At 34.2% G+C, this 22,971-nt stretch overlaps 1 protein-coding gene across 4 annotated transcripts in view; it reads right to left on the bottom strand.

The window, feature by feature from the left end:
- Positions 1 to 258: 258 nt before the first annotated feature.
- The window catches only part of LOC308655731 (TLC domain-containing protein 4-like), a 52,083-nt gene continuing 29,370 nt past the window's right edge, over positions 259 to 22,971 (bottom strand). For 3 of the 4 annotated variants that reach the window (XM_081305922.1, XM_081305924.1, XM_081305925.1), the window contains exons 6-7: positions 14,715 to 14,788; positions 6,687 to 7,134 (exon numbers count right to left, since the gene is read on the bottom strand). In XM_081305922.1, coding sequence (XP_081162048.1) covers positions 6,816 to 7,134; positions 14,715 to 14,788 — 393 coding nt within the window. In that variant the 3' untranslated portion in view covers positions 6,687 to 6,815. Of the gene's footprint in view, positions 430 to 6,686; positions 7,135 to 14,714; positions 14,789 to 22,971 lie in introns of those variants that run through there. The other variant, XM_081305923.1, reaches the window with a different exon arrangement.

Raw genomic sequence — 22,971 nt, forward strand, 5'->3', positions numbered from 1 at the left:
TGGTCATTGGAAGTGGGTCAAACATTGAAAAACTATGCACTTTCTCAAACAAAGGTGACTTTGAAACTGCAGGCCACATCATGAAACCAGCAGTTGAATGTGTATCTAGATACACACAGAGATACATACACATGGACCATATATAATACATACATATTCATACATGTTGCACTTTAATATAAAGTCATAAAACTTCTTAAACACAGATACTATGTATAAGAATTTTATTTGAGAAGTTCCTGTCAACCAGAATGCAATGTGTACATACATGGAGTTTTCTTATTTTTCCTGTTTTCTGAAGTCCTTTCCTCCTTCCTTTTTTCTTTGCAAATTTCCACTGATCTTTGACCTTGATCCTTGATAGAAAGGCAGCCCCTCATCGCTGTTACCTTCCATTTCTCCCTTGCTCAGGCAATTCATGCTGGTGATCTGGTAAAATGACAAGATTAGATGTAGTCATGGAATTTAGCTGGAGGGAGGAGGGAGAGGAAAGGGCTATTTGCCAATGGTAGGGAGACCAAGGATCATTGTGCCACAAGTGATGATAGGCACAGCCATTCAGGCAAAGTAGTGTACACGGTCCTTAGAGTCCTGTTTGGGGGAGCATCCAGGAACATGTGTCGGATTATCAGTTACTAGCATGGGAAAAGTTACCAATTTACCAAATCACTTAATTTGTGTATGTTGAAGGATCTTTAAAAGGGAGAAGCAGGGAGGAAAAGGAGGAAGAAGCAAAAAGTAGACTTTGGTAAAGACTAGAGGATATAAGAATAAAGGGGTGAATTAGTATGAGACAACCTGAGGTGTCCACTTGCTTCAAGCAATTCTAAATCCTGTCCTTTCACCTGTGGCCTATTCTCCACCAACAGCTGTGATTGCTATTTTCATTCTGAAATTCAGCTGTTCCCCTGCCAGTCTTGACACAACATTTTAGGCATGTTTTGAACATGACTCATGATACTCTCCAGAGGGCAAAAACCACTTCAGTATTCTATTCTATTAGTGCTCAGCTTCCTGACCTACTAGGTATTCTCAGACCAAGATGCAGGAGGAATGCCACAGGCCATTTGAGAAGGTAGGGATTACAGCCAAGACATTTGGCAAAGATCACTAGACCACATGAGAGGCCTAAGGGACAAAGGGAAGGAGATTAAAAACCTAACCGCCAAAGTTTTACTTAATCTAAAAGGGCTTATTGATTAGATAGCACCATTCCTTCCATTAGCAAGCATGACTAAAATGTTTGCAACTCTTTCTGATTTGCTATAAGCTGGGATCCCAGAGAGGAGAGATGGAGGGAAGGTTAATGAGCTCTTCAAACACCTTGAGAAATAAAAACTTACCTTTAGGTAAGACGAGATTGATTTTAGGAACATAATCTCACCAAATTCATTCATTACTATTGAAGTATACACCTTGCAGACAAACTTTTGCACTGAATAATTGATTTTATTTTTGTCCACAAAATACAAAGCTTTGCACTACATTATAGTAGTGTTCCAGCACAAGAAAATCCAAAGGTGTTCATGGGGACGTAGTTTATATAATGTGACTTCTATCATTCTTAAAATTAGTATTAAATAGTCATGACAAAGTAGGCTGACCCTGTATGGCATGAGTATTATTGCTTAGAACTTGCATGTAATTTAAAATGGTACACATACAAAGTATACAAATATTTCAAAATTTTAATGAAAATATTGAAAGACATATTATCCCTTCATTCAGGCAAAGCACAACCAGAAACCAAAATAAAGAATACTATTATCATATTTTAGTTCTTAGTAACACTGATTTATAAATTATCTAGTCTTATATTCTATAAATAAAAGTACAACTTTATGGAAATAAATTAAAAAGTATGTAATTCACAAAATGTTAAATGTATTTTGAAAAACTTCCAAAAATCTTTGACAATATTGAATATTATATATTTTCAGGAAAAAATTGTATATATGTCACTATAGGTATTGCATGTACTGCAGTTTTCAAGTACTTTTTCAAATAAAGTCTATTTAAATGTCACTATTACAAATTCTAATAATTACCCGAAGAAAACTCATAACTTACCCGGGTTATGAGTATTATCCACATGAAAGTTCCTTAAGTAGACATAATCAGACCAGAAACAAACCAAGCAAGAAACAAACATACAGCATGCTTTATTTACAGCTGTATTTTTAGGTTTTGTTAGCCAAGTAGCAAATAACTGAGGCACATTTAATTGCAGAAAGCATTACATAAAAATATAAAGGACAAAATATACAAATGATGTTCAATAAGTTTTCATCCAGAGGTATCATATTTATAAATATTTGAGATTTAGAAACATTTCTCATTGTTTTGGTCTGCATGAAGGGCCTGGTATCAAAACTGATGCTCAGTAAGTGTAAACATTATCAGTGCAAAAAAGAGAGAGAGAGAGAGAGAGAAGAAAATTCTAAAAGACCTTTAGGAGATGTCTACAATATTTCACTGCATTCCAAAATATCTTCCAGTTAGAGTACTTATTATCAAAGCTAGTAGAGGCTGTTTGAAGTCTAGGTAAGAAAGAAGTAGAGCTCAAGTCCATGTCAAGTCAGTGGATGTTGTACTCCAGGAAACACCAAGTATTCTGTTTGCTAGTAAACTTGTTTTTGTGAATATTACCATAACAAAGATTGCTGTATGGAAGAGCAGGACTTTAAAAACTGTTACAAGTCAGATCTCCCCCTCGTAACAGAGTTAGGTCAGTTCTCCACAATCCCCTTGTGTCATGGGATCTAAGAACATTTACATAATTACATGCCTACAATAAATCCCCAGCTGAAACACTTTACAAAACTTATTGCTAAACCAGTTTAAGAAAGAGATTACAGATGTTTCTTAATAAAACCATAATTAGCTTTGCTTTGTGTTATAAACAGGTATTAAATGCTCAACAGCTTCCTGTAGCCTCTTAATAAGTTGTGGTTTGTCTGATCTCTACTTAAACTTACTACAAAGCTTTTTAAAATGACAGAACCTATTTGTAAACCTTTAAATTTGCCAGCAGACGGAGGAGCTTACAGATGAACTGGAATGTCTCAAAAGTGAACACAAAAAGGTGTCAGCATGAGGAAGAGAGGTGCTGATGAAGTTTTGGGGGTAATAGGAGGAAGTGATAGATGGGCTAGAAGGACTCAGAAAAACTTCTGAATCTGGGAGAACTCTCATCTTTTAAGGGAAAAGCAGTCTCAGTGTCTCCTCCAACTCCAGATCCTGTGAGCTTCTTGTATTCCTATCATATTTTTGCATCAGAATTCATTTTCAGGGCTGGGGCTACAGCCAGTTGTAGAGTGCACGCATGGCATGCACAAGGCCCTTCATTCAATCCTCAGCACCAAAATACAAACAGAATTCATTTTCAGTAGCTTTAGTACAAGTGAACTGTGGTTAAGGCTGGGAGGTGTGTGTGCCTTCCTGTCTCTGCACACAGAAAGGGTCCTACTGTTGTGCTGGCTCTGACGTGTTGAGAGACATTGAGCCACTCCTCAAATAAAATGACATATTCACTCTTATGGAATCCAAAACATATGCCAAAATATAAGCTTCTATTACGTATAATTGGTGATGTCAATAAATAAGTGGGCTTTCAATTTCATGCAACAAGAGTAAACCACTAAACGCCAATCCAGATGTATTACATATTTGGAGTTAAGAGCAACATAGAAACAGAAATTTATTCAAATATTTATTTTAATAGGGTCTTTTGGAACATGTTTATTTTCCTTAAAGATGAAACAAAAGAAACATGCACATTACAACAGTTCTTTCCCCTATGTATCTCCATGAGAACAATGTGTCTAAGTACATTATGAGCCGCTGACAGTAAAACACATCTTTCATATCATAAAGAACATTCTCCAATCCATCTCAGAGAAGGTGTAAAATTTTAAAACTGTCACTTTAGTAAAAACCTGATTCGAGTCAAAGAAACTTTAAAATTAAGGATTTGATTCAAATACCTATAAATTAGTCAGTTTTTAAAAACCAGATCTTTAAGACAGTACTGGGTCATCCACAATATATGAATCATTCTTAGAGATGATAACAATGTAACTATCATTTCACTAACAGAGAATTAGTCTATAAAATAACAACACTTAGAATAAAAAATGTCAACATACTATAGGGTAATTTAAGCTTGAGTTAATTTCTTCGCACTCACATGTAACTTTCTTTTGAGTTTTAAAATAAATGCAAGTAATCCTTAAAAACATTTTGGGCATAAGAATGCAAACTCTTATAAACTCAAGTTCACAATTTTTAAATTCTTACAAATAAAACATTTAATGCAGAATCTGTGATCTTGCAAGCTAACAGTTGATTTTCATTCATTTTTAAGTTTCACAAGAACTTTTGTTTTCTAGAATACAACATAGGTTGCACGAATTTTCTAGAAAAATAGAATTGCTTAAAAATTTATACCAATTTGCATTTATTTTCTATAAATATTTTAATAGTTATTAAATATCAGAATGCCTGATAGAATCATTTAAATTAATCCATGTAGCCAAAATACTAAATATCTAAAATGTCTAGCAAAAGTTTGTCATTTAACAAATGAAAATTCGTTGTTTAATAAATGATATGTTCTGTCTTCATTTATATTTTAGGTAGATGGATACAACTGCAGAATAGCAAAGTATAGCTCCTGTAAAGATCTGACTTAAAGAAGCTTAGTAGTTCGTCGTGACATTTCCATTTCATATATTCTGTATGTAAAAATGTATAGCACTACTTCTGAATGCTGAATATGGATACTGAATTAACTGTCATGTAGCCAACCTAAGGATTTCTAAGAGAACAACAAGCCTTAGTTTAAAACTTTGATATTTTAAATATAATTATTTAATGAATAGCTTTGCCAATCAGTGAAAGATAATGTCAGTGACAAAAAAAAAAAAAAGTTGAAAGCATGAAACAACTATTAAAACTGCTATATGGAGATGCACTAACATAGCTTTATATTTTTGTCACTTTGATGGTGGGTTTAAAATCTGTGTTCAGAATTATAGAAATATGCAAAGAGTCAAAAATATTTATTTCAACATTTACTTTCTAAAGAAACAATTTCCAAAATAGTTTTGCAATATAAATGTCTTCCTTTTTAAAAAAGCTACTTTGCTTGCAAAAGAGCAAGGACAAGACAAAAATCACTTGTTTTGTACACCCTCACCCTCTAGATAACCAGTACATATTTAAATGCCTCTGATGTGGGCAGCAATAAATTTAGTAACCAATTATCAATGTAATTTATTAACTGCTTTAAAAATAAATACCTACAATTTGCATTACTTTGTCTTCAAAAAATAAATGTACCAGTCAACCTTATTTTATCATTTAGTTACTGACTGAGATTTCAATTTGTCTTTGAGTTCTAGAACTTATCAGGCTCTATCTGCATTGCACAGTCAAATTAAAAGTATTGATGATATTCAGCTAACCTCCTTTCATCATCCTAACATGAGCAATGAAAATGAATCAAACATTATCCTTTAAACCCAGAAACAATGGATTAGATCTTTAGGTTCGGGTTTAATTAAGTTCAAGTATTCCCCAATAGTTGAACTAAATCTTTTTTTTTAAAGTAAGAACAATCATTAAAGTCAAGTACTTGCAAAAAATAAATAAAGATATTAAGAACTAAATATATAATTCTATATTTGGATTGCAAGAAACAAAGTGAATACACACATATATATAAACACACAGAGAAAAACAGTCATTTATCTTCACATAAGACAATAATTTTGAAAACCAGAATGCTTGGATTAAATTACCTTATTTCCCTCCTGCTCTTTAAGAAAAATTCAAAGCAAGCATGAGAATAAATTGTGAGTAAAGTAAATACTGATTTTTTTTTTAGTTTTGGTTTCACCAAAAAGAGGATTATTTTAGGGGCAGAACAAATCCATATTGCATAAAACTGGTATTGGTGATGATGAGTTCTGAACTTGGGGAGATCTTGCAAATATAAATATTTTTTCATAGAAAAAGTGCAAGGGAAGCAGACAAACAGTAATATTAAAACTTTTTTCTTAATGATTCCTCCTATCAGCCTAAGTGGTCATGTACCAAACATGCATTTCTAGAAGAAGAAATTCATCCACTACGGAGGTTTATAATGTCTGTCATAAGAGATAATTTGATAAAATACTAAAAATAGAAGAAAGTGACATCTAAAAAACTGTAAAATGCAGAAGTATTTTCTAATAATTAAACTAATGAAATATTCCAAAGTGAGTAAAATCCTTCATCATTAATAGATGAATGTATATCTGAAATGAAAAAAAGTCATTTCTAATAACCTAGGAAAAGAACATGTCAACAATTTAGAAATTAACCCCCATATAGGTGTTGACATGAGAAGAGTGCAGCATAACAAAATGTTGAGTGCTATTTACAGATTTCAAAGTAGTTCCCATCCTTTCTGCAAAATTGGTGACACATCAAGTGTGCCAAATCATCACAGTCCTCTTTCCACATAGAAAAATACCAGTGCAAGCCAAGAGATTTCTGGAAAAATTCACCACACTTATAATTTTTATTTAAACCTTTAAGATTTTAACCATGCTTATAATGCAGAAGAAAAGAGGAAATCTTGGAATGAAAACTAAATTTTAGTTTCTCTTTTCTAAAGGTTAAAAAGAATGACACTGAAACCCTGAATAACAATTATAATTAATAACAAAGCACAAGAACATGCCAAGATTTCATCCTATTAGTAGGTATAATGCTGGGTAGTAATGAGGATTGCTTATCTAAATGAAGGTGTTTGACAAAGCACACCTTTAGTCAACTTTTCCATTCTGAAGACGATTGTTGGCTTTCTCTTGTCTCATGAGAGAGATGACTTTGATGCACCCTTTTGAAATTTTGATCATCCACATGACATTCATCACATCCAAAACAATACAAGTAAAAATCCAGGAATACTGGAGTAAACATCCAAGCCTTCTGTAGGGTTCTGTTCCATACACGGCAAGCATGAAGCCATACAAAGGAGGTATTGCTACTATCCGCACGACGAAAAATACCACCGTCATGAGAATTCCATTGATGACGTTAGCTTTGGAAAATTTAGAATACTTCAGAGTTTCAAAGAACCATCTGCAAAGAGAATTAAAGAATCATCATATTCTGAAAAGCTGGGAGTTAACCATCTTAATTTTATGTTTCAGTTTTTAAAGTCAGGGAACATCCTCTTAAGGTATAAACCTTAATTTAAGTGGAAAGGCAGAAAGCTAGAACAGCTTGCACAATACTGGAAAGAACAAAGCTGGGGACAGTCAGCACCCACTCCGGCTCTTACTACAAAGCTGCAGCATGAGACAGCATGGCACTGGTGAAGAAATAGGTGAAGAAAACCACAGAACAGAAGAAAAATCTCAGAAATAGCCTCACTCAGATACACTTGAGATGATTTTGGACAAAGTCATTTAGTGAAAAAATGACTTTGCAAAACTGTATGTCCATATGCAGAAAAAAGAACTTAGGCAGAGAACTTACAGTTCGTTCATAAATTAACTCAAATTGGCTTAAAGGCCTGCATTTAAAGTACAAAATTACAAAAATTTCCAGAAGAAAACACAGGGAAAAATATCCACATGATCTCAGGTTGGCTGGTTTTCAGATAACATCACCAAAAATGCAATCTATGAAAGAGAGACATTGGTAAGCTAGACTTCACTAAAATAAAAAACTCACTCTGTGAAAGACACTATTAAGAGAATAAAAATACAATTATATGCTGGGAGAAAATATTTAATGCACACATATATGATAAAAGTATGTGAATCCAACATATACAAAGACTTCAAAAGCTAAGCACTGAAAAAACAAATAACCCAATCAACAAATGGGCCAAAGACCTGAACAGACACTTCTCAGAAGAGGATATACAATCAATCAACAAATATAGGAAAAAATGCTCATCATCTAAAACAATCAGAGAAATACAAATCAAAACTACTCTAAGATATCATCTCACTCTAGTCAGAATGGCAGCTATTAGGAAGACAGACAACAACAAGTGTTGGTGAGGATGTGGGGAAAAAGGTACACTCATACATTGCTGGTGGGACTGCACATTGGTGCAGCCAATGTAGAAAGCAGTATGGAGATTCCGTGGAAATCTGGGAATGGAACCACCATTTGACCCAGCTATCCCTCTCCTCAGTCCACACCTAAAGAACTTAAAAACAGCATACTACAGGGACACAGCCACATCAATGTTTATAGCAGCACAAATCACAATAGTTAAACTGTGGAGCCAACCTAGATGCCCTTCAGTGGATGAATGGATAAAAAAAAATGTGGCATATATATACAATGGAATTTTACTGAGCAATAAAAGAGAATAAAATCATGGCATTTGCAGGTAAATGGATGGCACTGGAGAAGATAATGCTAAGTGAAGTTAGCCAACCTCAAAAAGCCAAATGCTGAATGTTTTCTCTGATATAAGGAAGCTGATTAATAGTGGGGTAGGGAGCGGGAGCATGGGAGGAATAGATGAATTCTAGATAGGGAAGAGGGGTAGGAGGGAAAGGGAGGAGGCAGGGGATTAGCAAGGATGGTGGAATGTGATGGATATCATTATCCAAAGTACATGTATGAAGACATGATTGGGTGTCAACCTACTTTTTATACAAACAGAGATATGAAAAATTGTGGTATATATATGTGTAATAAGAATTGTAATGCAAAAAAGTACATGTATAAAGACATGAATTGACGTGAACATACTTTATATATAAAGATATGAAAAACTGTGCTCCATATATGTAATAAGAATTGTAATGCATTCCGCTGTTGTGTATTTAAAAAAATAAAATCAATTACATAAAAAAAAGAATTCAACATATACAAAGACTCACCAATATGCAAAATATCCAACTAAAACTAAGGCAAAACATCTTAAACATCTTTTTAGAGAAGAAGGGAAACAAGCACATGAAAAGATACTTAATGTCAGGTACAGTAGCTCACATCCATAGTCCCAGCTATTTGAGACACTGAGGTGAGAGGATCATTTGAGCTCAGGGAGTTTAAGACTAACCTGGGCAACATAGTGAGACTGTAACTCAAAACAAAACACAAACAAACAACAGTCAGCATTGTATTAGGAAAATACAAATAAAATGAGATGCTACTATATAGCCATAAAATGGTTCAAACAAACAAACAAACAAACAAACAAAAAACAAGTACTAATGAGGATGTAGACCAACAGGATACTCATTGATTGCTGGTGGGAATGCAAAATTGTAGCCTCTTTAGAAGATGGTTTATAGCCCCATCCAGCAATTACATTCATATTTTTCCAACTAATCAAAACTTAGCAAATAAATGTTGCTTTTATTTGAAGCACAAGTGAGAGGTACTCAACCCAGCCTAGAAAGAGATGGGGATTGGTGATAAAAATGATCTCTGGGTTGAGTGCTGAAGAATGACTAAGATGACAGGAGGCCCTTGACAGAAAATGGAAAAGTTGGCATGACATCAGATTTTTGGGAAAATGTGCCAGAAAGAGGTAAGACAGCTCCACTTGGAGGGCTTTCTGTGTGATGTTAAAGACTCATACTATATTCTGTAAGCAGCAGGAGCCACTGAGGGGTTTCAACCAGGAGAGCTGCATATTATCTTCACTGTAGACAATAATAATATAAACGAGAGAAGAAAGGGGGACAAGACTGGAGGCAGGTGTATGGTCTAGAGCAGACATCAGCAAACCTTTTGTAAAAGAGTCAGAAAGTGACATAAATGTCACTGCCTCTGGAGACCATACATTTTCTGTCACCACTACTAAGCCTTGCTGTCCTCAGAAGAAAGCAGTCAGGGTAAACAAAGGAACATAGATGCTGGTGCAAAACTTTATTTACAAAACAGCAGTAGGGTTAGCTCACAAGGCATAGTTTGCCAAGCTGGTCTAGAGTAGCACCGTTCAAAGGAAATTTTCTTCGCAACAATGAAAATTCTCCTTTTGATATGCTGCTCAATTCAGTAGCCTTAGACCACATGGGGCTATGAAGTCAGACTAAGGAACTGATTTTTAAGTTTTAATTAATTTAAATATAAACAGTCACATAGGTTGAAGATCCTAATCATAAAAACCCTAAATCTGAAACTTTCTGAGAATTGACACAGTGATATAAGTGGGAAATTCCACATGTAACCCATGTGATGGGTGATAGTCAAAATACAGGTATACTACAAATATTATATAAACTTCTCTGTAGGCTCTGTGTATAGAGTGTATATGAAACATAAATGAATGTCATGTTCAGACTTGAGTGTCTTCCCCAAGATGTGCATATGTGCACATTATGTGCATATGCAAGTATTCCAAAATCGTAAAAAGTCTGAAATCTGAAACACCTGTGGTCCTGAGCATTTCAGAGAAGGGCTACTTTACATATACTGTATTTCATGGTGACTCTGCTGGACAGTGCAGAGTTAGAAGCAGGTAAGGCAATGTGGGCAAGATGGTGATGAACTAGGGCCCAACAGTAGAGATGGAAAAGAGGCAACAGAGATAAGAAACATAGTGACAGAACAGATGAGGAAGAAACAGGATGATTCCCACATGTTGAACAGGAGCAACTGGGAAGAGGGCCAGATGTCAATCATGAGACACAGGGAGAGATATGTGGCATTATTTTAGACATGCTGAATCTATTGTACCACCTAAGAATATAAAACATGTGACTATGATACAAAGACAACATATAATCATAAAAGCCTTTCCTTTGGTTTGGGGATTGGGGGTTTAGAATTTAAAGGGTAAGTAATTATTTTAAGTTTGGGGGGAGGAATGCTTGGGAGGCTGAGACAAGAGGATTACAAGTTTGAGACCAGCCTTACCAACTTAGTGAGACCCTGTTTCAAAATAAAAAATAAAGGGTTATGGGTGTAGCTTATTAGTAAAGTTCCTCTAGGTTCAATACCTAGTACCCCCAAAACAATTGGGGGAAAATAAAAGATATGGGAGAAACAAAGGAAGAAACATGAAAACAACCCTCAAGTAGTAGACAGACTATAAAACTGCGTCTGAATACTAAGAAATGTGGCTGGAAACAGAGCACATCACAGAGAACTTCCAAAGCCAAAGTGAGCAGAATAAACAGAATTCTGATTTGTAGTCAGAAAATAGGTATTGAAAGTGGAACTAGGAAAGACGACTCTGGTATCAGTGTGAGGAGAAGGTTGAGAGAGGAAGAATCTGGAATTAGGCAATTCAGTCAGAAAGCTCTGAAGTGATGGAAGCAGTGCAAATCCTGAAGGCCTAAACAGGAACCATGGACATGGAAAGAGGGACCAAACAATTCACAAAAAAAGAACTACCAGACACTGCTAAATGAGAAGCATGGTAGAGGATAACAATAAAGCCAATGTCAAAAATGAACAACTCCCTCCCTCTTTCAGTGCCTTGAGGGTATGTTATACTTCAAGTCATGCTTTCAAGAACAGAATATGGGGGGCCAGCAGTCTATAATGGAGGAATCTGGCAAAAAACACGACCTCAACCAAGTGTTAAAGGTTAATATCTCCAGTGATATCATGGAGTTGTAAAGAATCCCTGATAAGGAATGACAAGAAGAGTCCTTCACCTCTGTGGGGGTATTTCTGAAGTCCTGTAAGTTGTGTCTATTCATGAGATAAGCACCCAAAGAACTCAGATTGGGGAACATTCTGTGAGAAAACTTGCCAGTACTCCATAACAAGGAGTCAAGAGCAAGAAAAATAAGAAAAGACTAAGAAACTTTTACAGATCAGAAGAGATTGTGAGGACATTTCCCCAGATTGAGGAGACAACAAAATGCAGTGTGGCACTCTGGTATGGACCCTAGAGCAGATGGAGGACACTAATAGAACAACTGATGAGGCCCAAAAGGTCTGAGATTTACTTAACAGTAACATATCTTAGATTTGACAAATGTTTTATGGTAATATAAATGTTAACCTTGAGGAAAACTAGGCAAGGAGTATGTGTGAATTCTGATCTATCTTTGCAATTTGTCTATAAATCTAAAAATTTTTAAATGATCAATTTTAACAGAAATTTTAAAAAGCACTCATTTACAATAACATCAAAAAAGATAAGATACTCATGAATAAATTTAGTCAAAGGGGTAAAGTTGTATATACTTAAAACTATAAGACATGTTAAAAGAAATCATAGATCTAAATCAATGGAAAGACATTATGTGCCCAAAGATTAGACTGATTTGCACACACACCAATGGAACAGAATAGAGAGCTCAGAAATAATCCCTTCCATATCTGGCCAAGTGACCAATGATAAGGATACTGAGACTATGCAATGGAGAAAGGACCGTCTCTTCAACACATGGTACTGGGCACACCAAACATCCACATACAAAAAAATGAACCCTTACCTTATATTACTTATAAATTTTAACTCAAAATGGATTGAAGACTGAAATTTAAGATCAAATTATAAAACTCCTAGAAGAAAATATAAGGAAAAGCTTCAGGACATTAGATTTGGCAATAATTTCTTGATATGACCCCAAAAGCACAGACAACAAAAAATAAAAACAAAAAATAGAACTACAACAACCCTAAAAACTTCTGCACACGAAAGGGAACAATCATCAGAATGAAAAACCAATCTATGAATGCAATAATATATTTATAAATCATATATCTGATAATTTAAAAATAAAAATCCAAATAACCCAATTAACAAATGGGCAAATAAATAATTTTGAATTTGAATAAATAATTTTTCAAAGAAGAAACACAATTGGCCAATAAGTATATGCAGATACTTGTTTTTGGAAATGAGGTATCCCCCAAAAGCGTCTGTGATAATGCAGGGATAATTCAGAGCTGAAATGGCTGAGAGCTTTAAGCTAATCAGTCCATCCTAATTTGAGTGAAATAACCACATCTGAATTTGGTAAATGTAGGTAGGTGGGCATAGTTGGAGGAGGTGGGTCTCTGGGGGCACACCTTCCCTGCAGCTCCTTCCTTTCTCCCCCTGCCTCCTGTCAAGTCAGGGGCAGACCAGCTTTCCTCTGCCACACTTGTGCCATGGTGTTGTTCTGCCTCATCTTGGGCTCAGAGCAATGAAGTCGGCTGACCATGGACTCAACCTCTGAAACCATGAACCAAAATAAACTATTTTTCCTCTAAGTTGTTCTTGTCAGGTATTTTGGTCACCGTGATGAAAACCTGAATAATACAATACTCAATATTATGAATCACAGAAAAATGCAAATCAAAACCACAATGAGCTATTGCTTCACGTCCATTAAAATGGAAGCTAGAAAAATGATAGAAAATAACAAGTGTTGGGGAGGACATGAAGAAATTGGAACCTTTGTGCACTGTTGCTAGGAATAAAAAAAATGTACCTACTCTGGAAAACAGTGTGGAAATTCCCTAAAAAACTAAAAATAAAACTACTATATAATTCATCAACCCTAGTTATGAATATATGTCCAAAAGGATTCAGAACAGGATCTCAAAGATTTATCTACATACCCATGTGCAGTGCAGCATTATTTACAATAGTCAAGAGGGGCAAGCAATTTAAATATCCATGGAAGAATGAGCAGATAAAGCAAATGTAGCATACAGATACAAAAGAATAGGTTTGGTTTTAAAAAAGGAAATCCTATCACATGCTACAACATGATGAATATTGAGGACAATATGCTAAGCTAAATAAACCAGTCACAAAAGGACAAACACTCCATGGACCATTCAAATGGAATTTTAAAGTAGTTTTGGGGAGGGGGAACTATGAATATAATCTAGATTTTTCAAGATAAAAGACCTAGAGATCTGTTACACAACAACATATTTAATACTACTGAGTATACTTAACACTACTGAACTGTATTTTTGAAAATGGTTAGGATAGCCAGGAGTAGTGGCACATGCCTGTAATCCAGCAGCTCAGGAGGCTGAGGTAGAAGGATCACAAGTTCAAAGCCAGCCTCAGCAAAAACAAGGCTCTAAGCAAATCATTAAGACCCTGTCTCTAAATAAAATACAAAATAGGGATGGGGATGTGGTTCAGTGATCAAGTGCCCCTGAGTTCAATCCCTGGTACCCCCCATAAAAAAAATGATTAGGATGGTTTAAAACATTCTCTAGCAATAGCTATCAATATTATACATTGTTAGTTACTTATGCTGTGTCCATATATGAAACAAAACTAGCCTTTTAATTTTTTTAAGTGAAAATTAAAAAGCTGGTTTTTTTAATGAGAGTCAAAGATAGTGTTGATATCACAATTTGGGGACAGAAAGGGTGCTAGTGTCAGGAATATAAACTAAACCTAAGATGAGCCAGAATGATGCCATGAAGAACCCCCACTGAATTCTAAGATACAGTGAATACAGTTCACTGTGCAGTGTACATCATGAAGGGTGAAAGAATGAATGTCCTGGAACCAGGCATAAAGCACAGTCTAGTGCAAAGAAAGCTGGGTTCAAAAGCTTCTACCACCAGTTACCAGCAGGGGAACCTTGGATAAGTTACTCAACTGAACCTTTCCCAGGCTCATTTTCCCCATGTGGATAATGGTGACAATAAGTCATACCACATCTTCTCATTTTTTATATGGTAGGTTTTGCATCTTGAGGAAAAAGTTTTTTTAAACTGAAAATAAACAGCACAACTTTTAAATAATTAATGATAGTGTAACCTACCGCTGATTTACAAAAGGGCTGGAAAGCTCTGCAAGCAGGCGGAAATTCGCAACATACACCAGCACTCCATCTTTCTAGATGATAAACATAAAATACAATGTCAGGGATAACATGCTTATCAAAATGTCCAAATACTTTAGAAATACTCAACAGCTTCTAGACATGACATATCAGTATGGATACAGACCAAGAAGTTTTCTACCTTTTACTACTTAACTGGTTTTCTTCACAAGAATTTAGAAATGTCCTTAGAATTCAACAATATTTTTAAAAGACAGTATACCGTATGCTTAAGTTTACTTATGCATTTAATGTTCATTTATGAAAACAGGTTTCAAGCAGTTTTCTCATGCTGAATGCTTAACCAATGAACTCTGTATTTAACCTTTATGACAGCATCCTTGAACTACTGAAGAAAGAATTATCACAAAGTAGTATGAAATTTCAGAAGGTGAGGAATTTTAACAGCACTTAAATATCTAATAGGAACTCATTTTTATATCCATTATTAAGCAGAAGTACCTTTTAAAAATCCTAAAAGCACAATTATACTAAATAAACATATTTAAGTTTGTGAGTAGATACATATTTGTCAAATATAACAACATGTCAAGTCTTGTCTATCATAATCGACCTAAAAAATATACTATCAGTCAAAAGATCCTCAAGGTAAAACGCATACCTTGGAGACCTTTCTAAATTTAAACATAATATTGAGTACATTCTACCAAGTTAATAACATGAAGATTACAGTAGAGTTAATAAACATTTGAAAGTAAACCAAAAGTATACGTTCCAAGAATTTTATCTAATGTGCTTTAAAAATTACCTAATTAAAAATTAGGTAAATGGAGTCACTCCAGCTCTTTTAATTAAATCATAATTATAATTACATCTCAAAAAAAACCCCAAATCCTACCTACCCTAATACATTAGATACACACACACAACTTGGGGAATTATTTTTCTATTTTTCTACTGGATATACCATATTAAATAGGAACAACAGGAAGAATTAAAAAATTAAGTGAACTTTTTATTTGAAGATTTTTAGTATCTATTAATGGAAACTATTTTAGAAATTTAAAATTCAAAGCTAAATTAACTTTTCCAAGGTCAACAACTTTTTTTTAAAACTTTTTATAGAAATGGAGCACAACTTTTCATTTCTCTGGTTGTATATGATGTAGAGTCACACTTTGCACTCATATCCGTAACATAAGATAATAATGTCTGTCTCATTCTACCATCTTTCTTCCCACACACAGAAAAACACACCCCCCTTCTGCCCAATCCAAGTTCCTGCAGTCTTCCCTTGCCACCCCCCATTATGGATCACTTATCAGAGAAAACATTTGGCCTTTGGTTTTTTGGGATTGGCTTACTTTGCTTAGCACAATATTCTCCAACTCTATCCATTTACCTATAAATCCCATAATTTCATTCTTTTTTATGGCTGAGTAATATTCTGTTGTGTATATATCCCAGAGTTTCTTTTTTATTATTATTTTTTAGTTGAACACAATATCTTTATTTATTTATTTTTATGTGGTGCTGAGGATCGAATCCAGGGCCTCACATGTGCTAGGCGAGCACTCTACCACTGAGCCACAACCCCAGCCCCAATATCCCACAGTTTCTTTATCTATTCATCCATTGAAGGGCATCTAGGTGGATTCCAATTTAGCTACTGTGAGTTGAGCTGCTATAAACATTAAGATGGCTGCATCACTGTAGAATGCTGATTTTAAGTCCTTTGGGTATAGACCAAGGAGTGGGATAGCTGGGTCAAAGAGGGTTCTAGTCCAAGTTTTTCCAAGGAATCTCTATACTGCTTTCCAAAGTGGTTGCACCATTTTGCAATCCCACCATCAATGAATCAATTCACCTTTTCCCCCACATCCTTGCCAGCATTTATTGTTGCTTGAATTCTTGATAATTGCCATTCTGAATGGAATGAGATAAAATCTTAGTTTTGACTTACATTTCTCTAATTGCTAGAGATGTTGAATATTTTTCATATATTTGTTGATCAATTGTATATCTTCTCCTGTGAAGTATCTGCTCTTTTCCTTAGCCCATTTATTGATTGTGTTATTTGTTTTTTAGCTAACAATTTTTTATAATGTCAAATTCATTCTCTTTAGTTGATACTGGAATGGATGATGAGTAAGAAGGGAGGAAGGATGGCCAAAGAGACAAAAAATAGCAGACCAGGTGAACCCTGTATGACAGGAGGGTAACCAACCTTGGAGAGTCAACCAGGAAAGTTATAGCAATCCCAAAACAAGTAAGTATGAGAAAGTAGTATATCCAGGTTTATTACCTTAAACAGAATATGGTGAACAGTTATTAACAGTGGCAATTAATGGCAATAACACTCATAAGACAAAAACTTTTGAAAAAAATTTAACAGTATTTATGTTTCTATTCCTTTAACTCAGTTGGATATAACTGAGTAAAGTATAACTTTAACGTTAGTAGGTTATAGTACTATATACTTAAAAAAGAGAATATGTAACATGTTTTTTTTAAAAAAAATGTAAACATAGGGCTAACTGAAGCTATTATCTATCCATCCTGAATTAAAAACAAAACAAAAACAACGTAATCTCTGAATTGCCATAGCCTTTAGGACATCCTTCTTTCCTTGTATTCAACTAAGACAATTCAGATCAAACATAAAATTCACTTTGACTTACAGCTCTGCTCTTTAGCCCACATTATACCAATTTCTGGTGTTTGTCCAATATGGTGAGCTCAAGCTAAATATTCTCCCAATGAAGATGTCTGAGCATAGAATACTTAAGATTTTACTTCTAGCAACAGCAAGCTTTTAAAATTATAAAAAGTAATTTTCCACCTCTTCAGAAATGTCTATCCACTCTCTATCTCCAGGCTTTCTTTGGCAGACCAACTGTTAATAAGTCCCTTTGCATACATAAATTCATCACTTTCATCATTTCTGTCTAAAACATTTACCACTTTTATACACTCCAAAGCATACTGGATAGATTCCAAATTGTAAGTCCAGTTCAAGGCACTACCCCTTTATTACCTTATTTGTTTTAGTTTTGAAGCTGTCTCACTTCTAAAAACTGAGTGTTTCACCATATGAGTTTTGATAACACATAACATCAAATAACTTAGGTGTAGACAGCTTACCCTTTGCTAAATTCCTTAGGGCCTCCTCAAATATCACCAGTTTTGGAAACTGATGTTTATAAATGTCTGTTTTACTCTAATATTTTTCTGCATTCTCATCCTCAACTTATTTCCAAATAAAGGATACTTTTTTGGCCACAACTCTGAAAATATGATTTTACAACACACTAACATATAATTTATTTTTGTTGCTGGCAACAGTGACACCTATTTTGTAGGCACATGTCTTCAGAGGATATTCTTCCTCTCCTGTTTCCACTAACTAAAAAATAACTGCAAATTTGGAGGAAATTTAAAAGTGACAAAAAACTATCATCATGAAAGCCTCAAAATCAGTAAGCAAGTCACATCTATTCTTAGCAGTGTTATGTGCAAAGGCATTTAGCAGGTAATATCTTTTTATTTTTTTTAGAAAGAAAACATCATTGTATTTGCATTTGCACTATCTGCTGAATAGGAAGGCAGATGAGCAAAATCTAATTTGTATCTGAACCTATCATCAACTTTTGCTTCATATTTTCTTTAGCTTCTTTAAAATCCTTACAGAAATCAACACTTTGATTTGAAACTCCATTTTCTAAATCAAAGTGCCTAAGAGCTGGGGGAGCATGTTTTTGTTGCTGTGATTTGATGCAACAACTGATAAAGAGTATTAGAAAGTATGACCACTGATAAGATCTGATAGAATCAGCTATATACCAGAAAAGTCAACACATCTCATCAACTCTCCACCCTTTTTGCCTATAGAATGTTTTAATTGCAACCTATGAATTAGTAAAATGTAACTTTATTTCTTTTCATTCAGAAATCAAGGGAACAACAAAATAACATATGTATATTTATGTGGTATTATCCAAGCTCATTCAATGCCTGCTATTTTCAACTATTTTTTTTTTGAAGATGACTAAAGTTCAGATTGATTTAGAAGTACTTGTCTATTGTATCCCAGACTTGTGAGATTCTGTCTCCTTAGGTGCTTTAAAAAAAACTATATATGTAACTATATATATATATATAATATATATATATTGGTTATAGTTGGACACAATATCTTCATTTTATTTATTTTTATGTGGTGCTGAGGATCAAACCTAGGGCTTCGTATATGCTAGGCGAGCACTCTACCACTGAACCACAATCCCAGCCCTCCTTAGGTGCTTTTCTGATTCCCCTACTATGCCTGTATTAGTTTGCTCAGAATATCATATAACAAAAATAAACTGGATGGCTTAAACAGAAATGTATTGTCTCACAGTTCTGGAAGTAGAAATCCAAGATCAAGTGTCAACAGGGCCTTTAAAGGTGTTAGGGAAAGATCTATTCCAGGTCTCTGCTGGCTTCTTGCAATTCCTTAGCTTTGATAGCCTAACTCTTCACTTCATATGACTTTCTCCCTAAATACATGTCTAGGTCTAAATTCCCCCCTTTTATAAGGACATCAGTTACAGTATATTAACTCCAATATTAACTTAGCTAATCAAGTCTCCATTAACCCTATTTCCAAATAAAGTCAATTCAATGTATGAATTCTGGAGGGGGCATAATTCAACTCATAATGATGCCAAATCCCAATTTCTTTTCTGTATATTGTGTAGTATGCTTTATTTTGGTTATCTATCTATTTCAATTTTATTTGTCTTTTCATCCATCTGATATAACATGTCATTATATACTAACATATAAAATAATGTTATATAGATTTCCACATATAATAATAACCTTTTCCAGTGATGTGTGGAACATTCTGGATTTGGCATATAACCATTCTAATTTTCATTATCTACACTCTTAGGAAATACACTAATATTCACAGTGTTATACTAGCTCTATGCTAAAACAAATCATAACAGCTAATAGAATGAGCAAAGTCAAAGATGGACTGCTGCTGTTTACAATTACAACACACTTGAATTTCATCCCTTAGAATCATGCAACAATAGTTGACCCATTGTTATGAACTACAAGCCAACTACATTATTTTCACATCACAGGAAGATGTTTCCTGAGATGCAGAATTTTCAATGGTAGATGATAAAAATCAGCATAGCCTTGGGCAGGCCATTCCCAACTGTTTAATTATAAATTCATTTTAATATGTAATAGAAAACACATCTGTTGCAAGGAGACAAAGGGATGAGAAAAGGGCAAATGTATGACCTCTCTAACTCATCTAGAATTAAACAAGCACTTTAGAAATAGGAAACAAATTATCATTCACATTTTAAGTTCATGCATATTTTGTGTGCTTTTATAATAAAACAAACTTTGGTGACTTGTTCACAGGTTAGGTGAGTTTGTTCAGAAGAACTGGTTGTAATATTTGGTTAAGAAGAGGTTGGAAGAATAAATAACTGAGTTCAATTGTAGAAAATCCAACTAAAATAGACAAGCTGAAATGTTCTGCTATTCTCTCTCACAGTTAAATTCTGCAGTGAATTAAGGCAAGGGAGAACTTCGAATAGTATGCAATAGTACTCAAGAAAAATTGCAAGGAAATGTTATTTTAGTGAAATTCTTATTTGAATCAAATTTTAAAATCTTGAAATATTTTATTAGTATAACTTTTTATAAGGTACTCATAAATATAATAGACATACACTTTTCTTTCTTAAAGATAAATTCTCTCATTCATATCTTTGTCCTTTTCCCCAGAGTTAAAAACAGCTCTTTCTTCCAGTCTATTTTTCCTATTTGTTTTAAGTCTATGGTATTCTATGTAAATATGTACAACATTAGAGAATATAAAAGGCCAGATTTCTGCAAAATATTATGAGCTAATATGTTCCTAATGTCGGCCAAAATCTTTGCTAAATCACTGTCCTTCACAGCTTTTCCAAAATGAGATCCATTACTAAAACTTATTCTTGTGGTATCTGAAATATTTTATTTTTTTTATTGGTTGTTCACAACATTACAAAGCTCTTGACATATCATATTTCATACATTAGATTGAAGTGGGTTATGAACCCCCAATTTTACCCCAAATGCAGATTGCAGAATCACGTCGGTTACACATCCACAATTTTACATAATGCCCTATTAGTAATTGTTGTATTCTGCTACCTTTCCTATCCCCTACTATCCCCCCTGAAATATTTTAAAACCCCCAAAGTTAGAGAAAACACTGAAAGTAGCCATAGCTTTTAGTATTAAATTTTGAAAAATAATTCTGAAAATTTCTCTCTAGTTAATGAAGTTTGCAAATGCAAAAACATATTCATGAAACACACTAGGGCTAAAGCATTATTTTAGAACTTAACGGATTACTTCTTTCAACTCCTTTCATGTTGGTATAGAATTAAAATTAACAATGAACCAAGAACCAAATTAGTATGAGATAAAGATTTAATTTATGATATTCTTTAAATATTAAAAGTTACTAAGAAAAACAGTAAATGTGCATGCTGTTTGCATCTAAACATCTTTGGTCAAAGTGATAATTCTCCACACCTTAAGGAAACTTTTTTTTTGAATTTGTAAAAACTTGGCAAAACATCCTAGCCCTTCCCCTAATTTCTCTCTTTCTAAACACGGCTCCAGAATATATCACAGGAAGAGCTGACACCTTTCCCCAGGGTGTTTCCTCATGTTTGCTGACCTAGGAAGTCATCCCTACCTTTTTGTGCCAATCTAAATACACATATTTCTGAAGGCTGATTTTAAGTCCTACATATCTCATAATCTTTCTTAGAAAATACAAAAGGGCATAATACATTGTGACAAATTTATGTGCAATTTATACAGGCTGTAAGAATATATATCAAATACTGTCAGTAGTTATCTATGGAGAATCAGGCCTAAAATTGTTTTACCTCCTAAGCCTCAAATTTCTGTAAACTCAGAAGTTTTTTTAATTCAAACATCTACATATGGAGGGAAAAATTAATACAATGGTCTTTGTAGTTCCTTAAGTTACTAGAGTATTAATGATTTATCACTGGGTGACATTTTGTTTTAATATTTTAATAGTTTCTTATCTCCTTAAGTGAAACTGCAGGTTCCATGATACATTTCCATATCTCCTGCCCTCTGCCTTAGTTCAAAAGTCACCCAGTTTTACCACTCCCATTAGTTCTAGTTACAACATCTGAATTAATCCTGAATTAATCTGAATCTATCCCTCTTCCACTTAATAATCCTTTCATAATTCAACAATTCAGAGCTATCATGTATTCTTCCTGTCTTTTCCAGACAAGACATCTCTAAGTCCTTCAATTATTTGTTATAAAAAAAAGGGTACCTGATGTTATCTCCCTTTTGCAGTTAACTGTCTGCTTTCCCTAGTGGCTCTCCTCTAAATGTATGCAAGATTACAGACACCAAATAATGAGGATACAGGGTGTGATCTGACGAGGAAAACTATAACATGTCCCAATTAGATACTATACCCCTCCTATTGGGATCTTATAATTGAAGTGGCTTGGGTTTTTTTGCTTTTGCTTTAAGTTGTGATGTACTATTGGTACAATAGAAGTGATCACACTTCTATTTCATTATTCCATTCATCTTACTTATAGATTATTAAACCTAAATACACAAAATTTATCACTATTAAGTTCCATCTATTTGTTTCAGCCTATTATCTTAGTAGTAAACCTTTTAAAAAGTGTAGCACATTGTCCAACATCTCCTTCCTAAGTTTGTTCCAGTCATTTGATAAGCTTTGCCTTTAACTTTTTTTATTGTGGTAAAATATACATAAATTATCCTCTTGACAACTTTTAAGTGTATGATTCAGTGGCCTTAAATGCACTCATTGCACAACCATCAGCACTACATATCTCCAGAATGTTTTCAAATTCCCAAATTGCAACTCTGTACCCATTAAACAGTAATTTCCTTATTATTCCTTCTGTTCAGTCCTTGGTAACTTGGCATTCTATTTTTTGTCTCTAAAAATTTGATTATTCTAGGTACACATATACAAAGAATATGATGAGCTTGCTTTTTGAGAAAATCTAACAAAACACTAGAGTGGACATGGCAGTCTTCTCCGCTGACAACTATTTTATCATCACATCCAAAGTCAATCCACCAACTGCTCTCTTTCCTGGGATTAAAAGGAAAATAGAATTCTAAAATCAAGTGAGCT

The sequence above is a fragment of the Spermophilus citellus genome (genome assembly GCF_964194105.1).
Source record: "Spermophilus citellus genome assembly, chromosome: 9".
Classification (NCBI taxonomy): domain Eukaryota; kingdom Metazoa; phylum Chordata; class Mammalia; order Rodentia; family Sciuridae; genus Spermophilus; species Spermophilus citellus.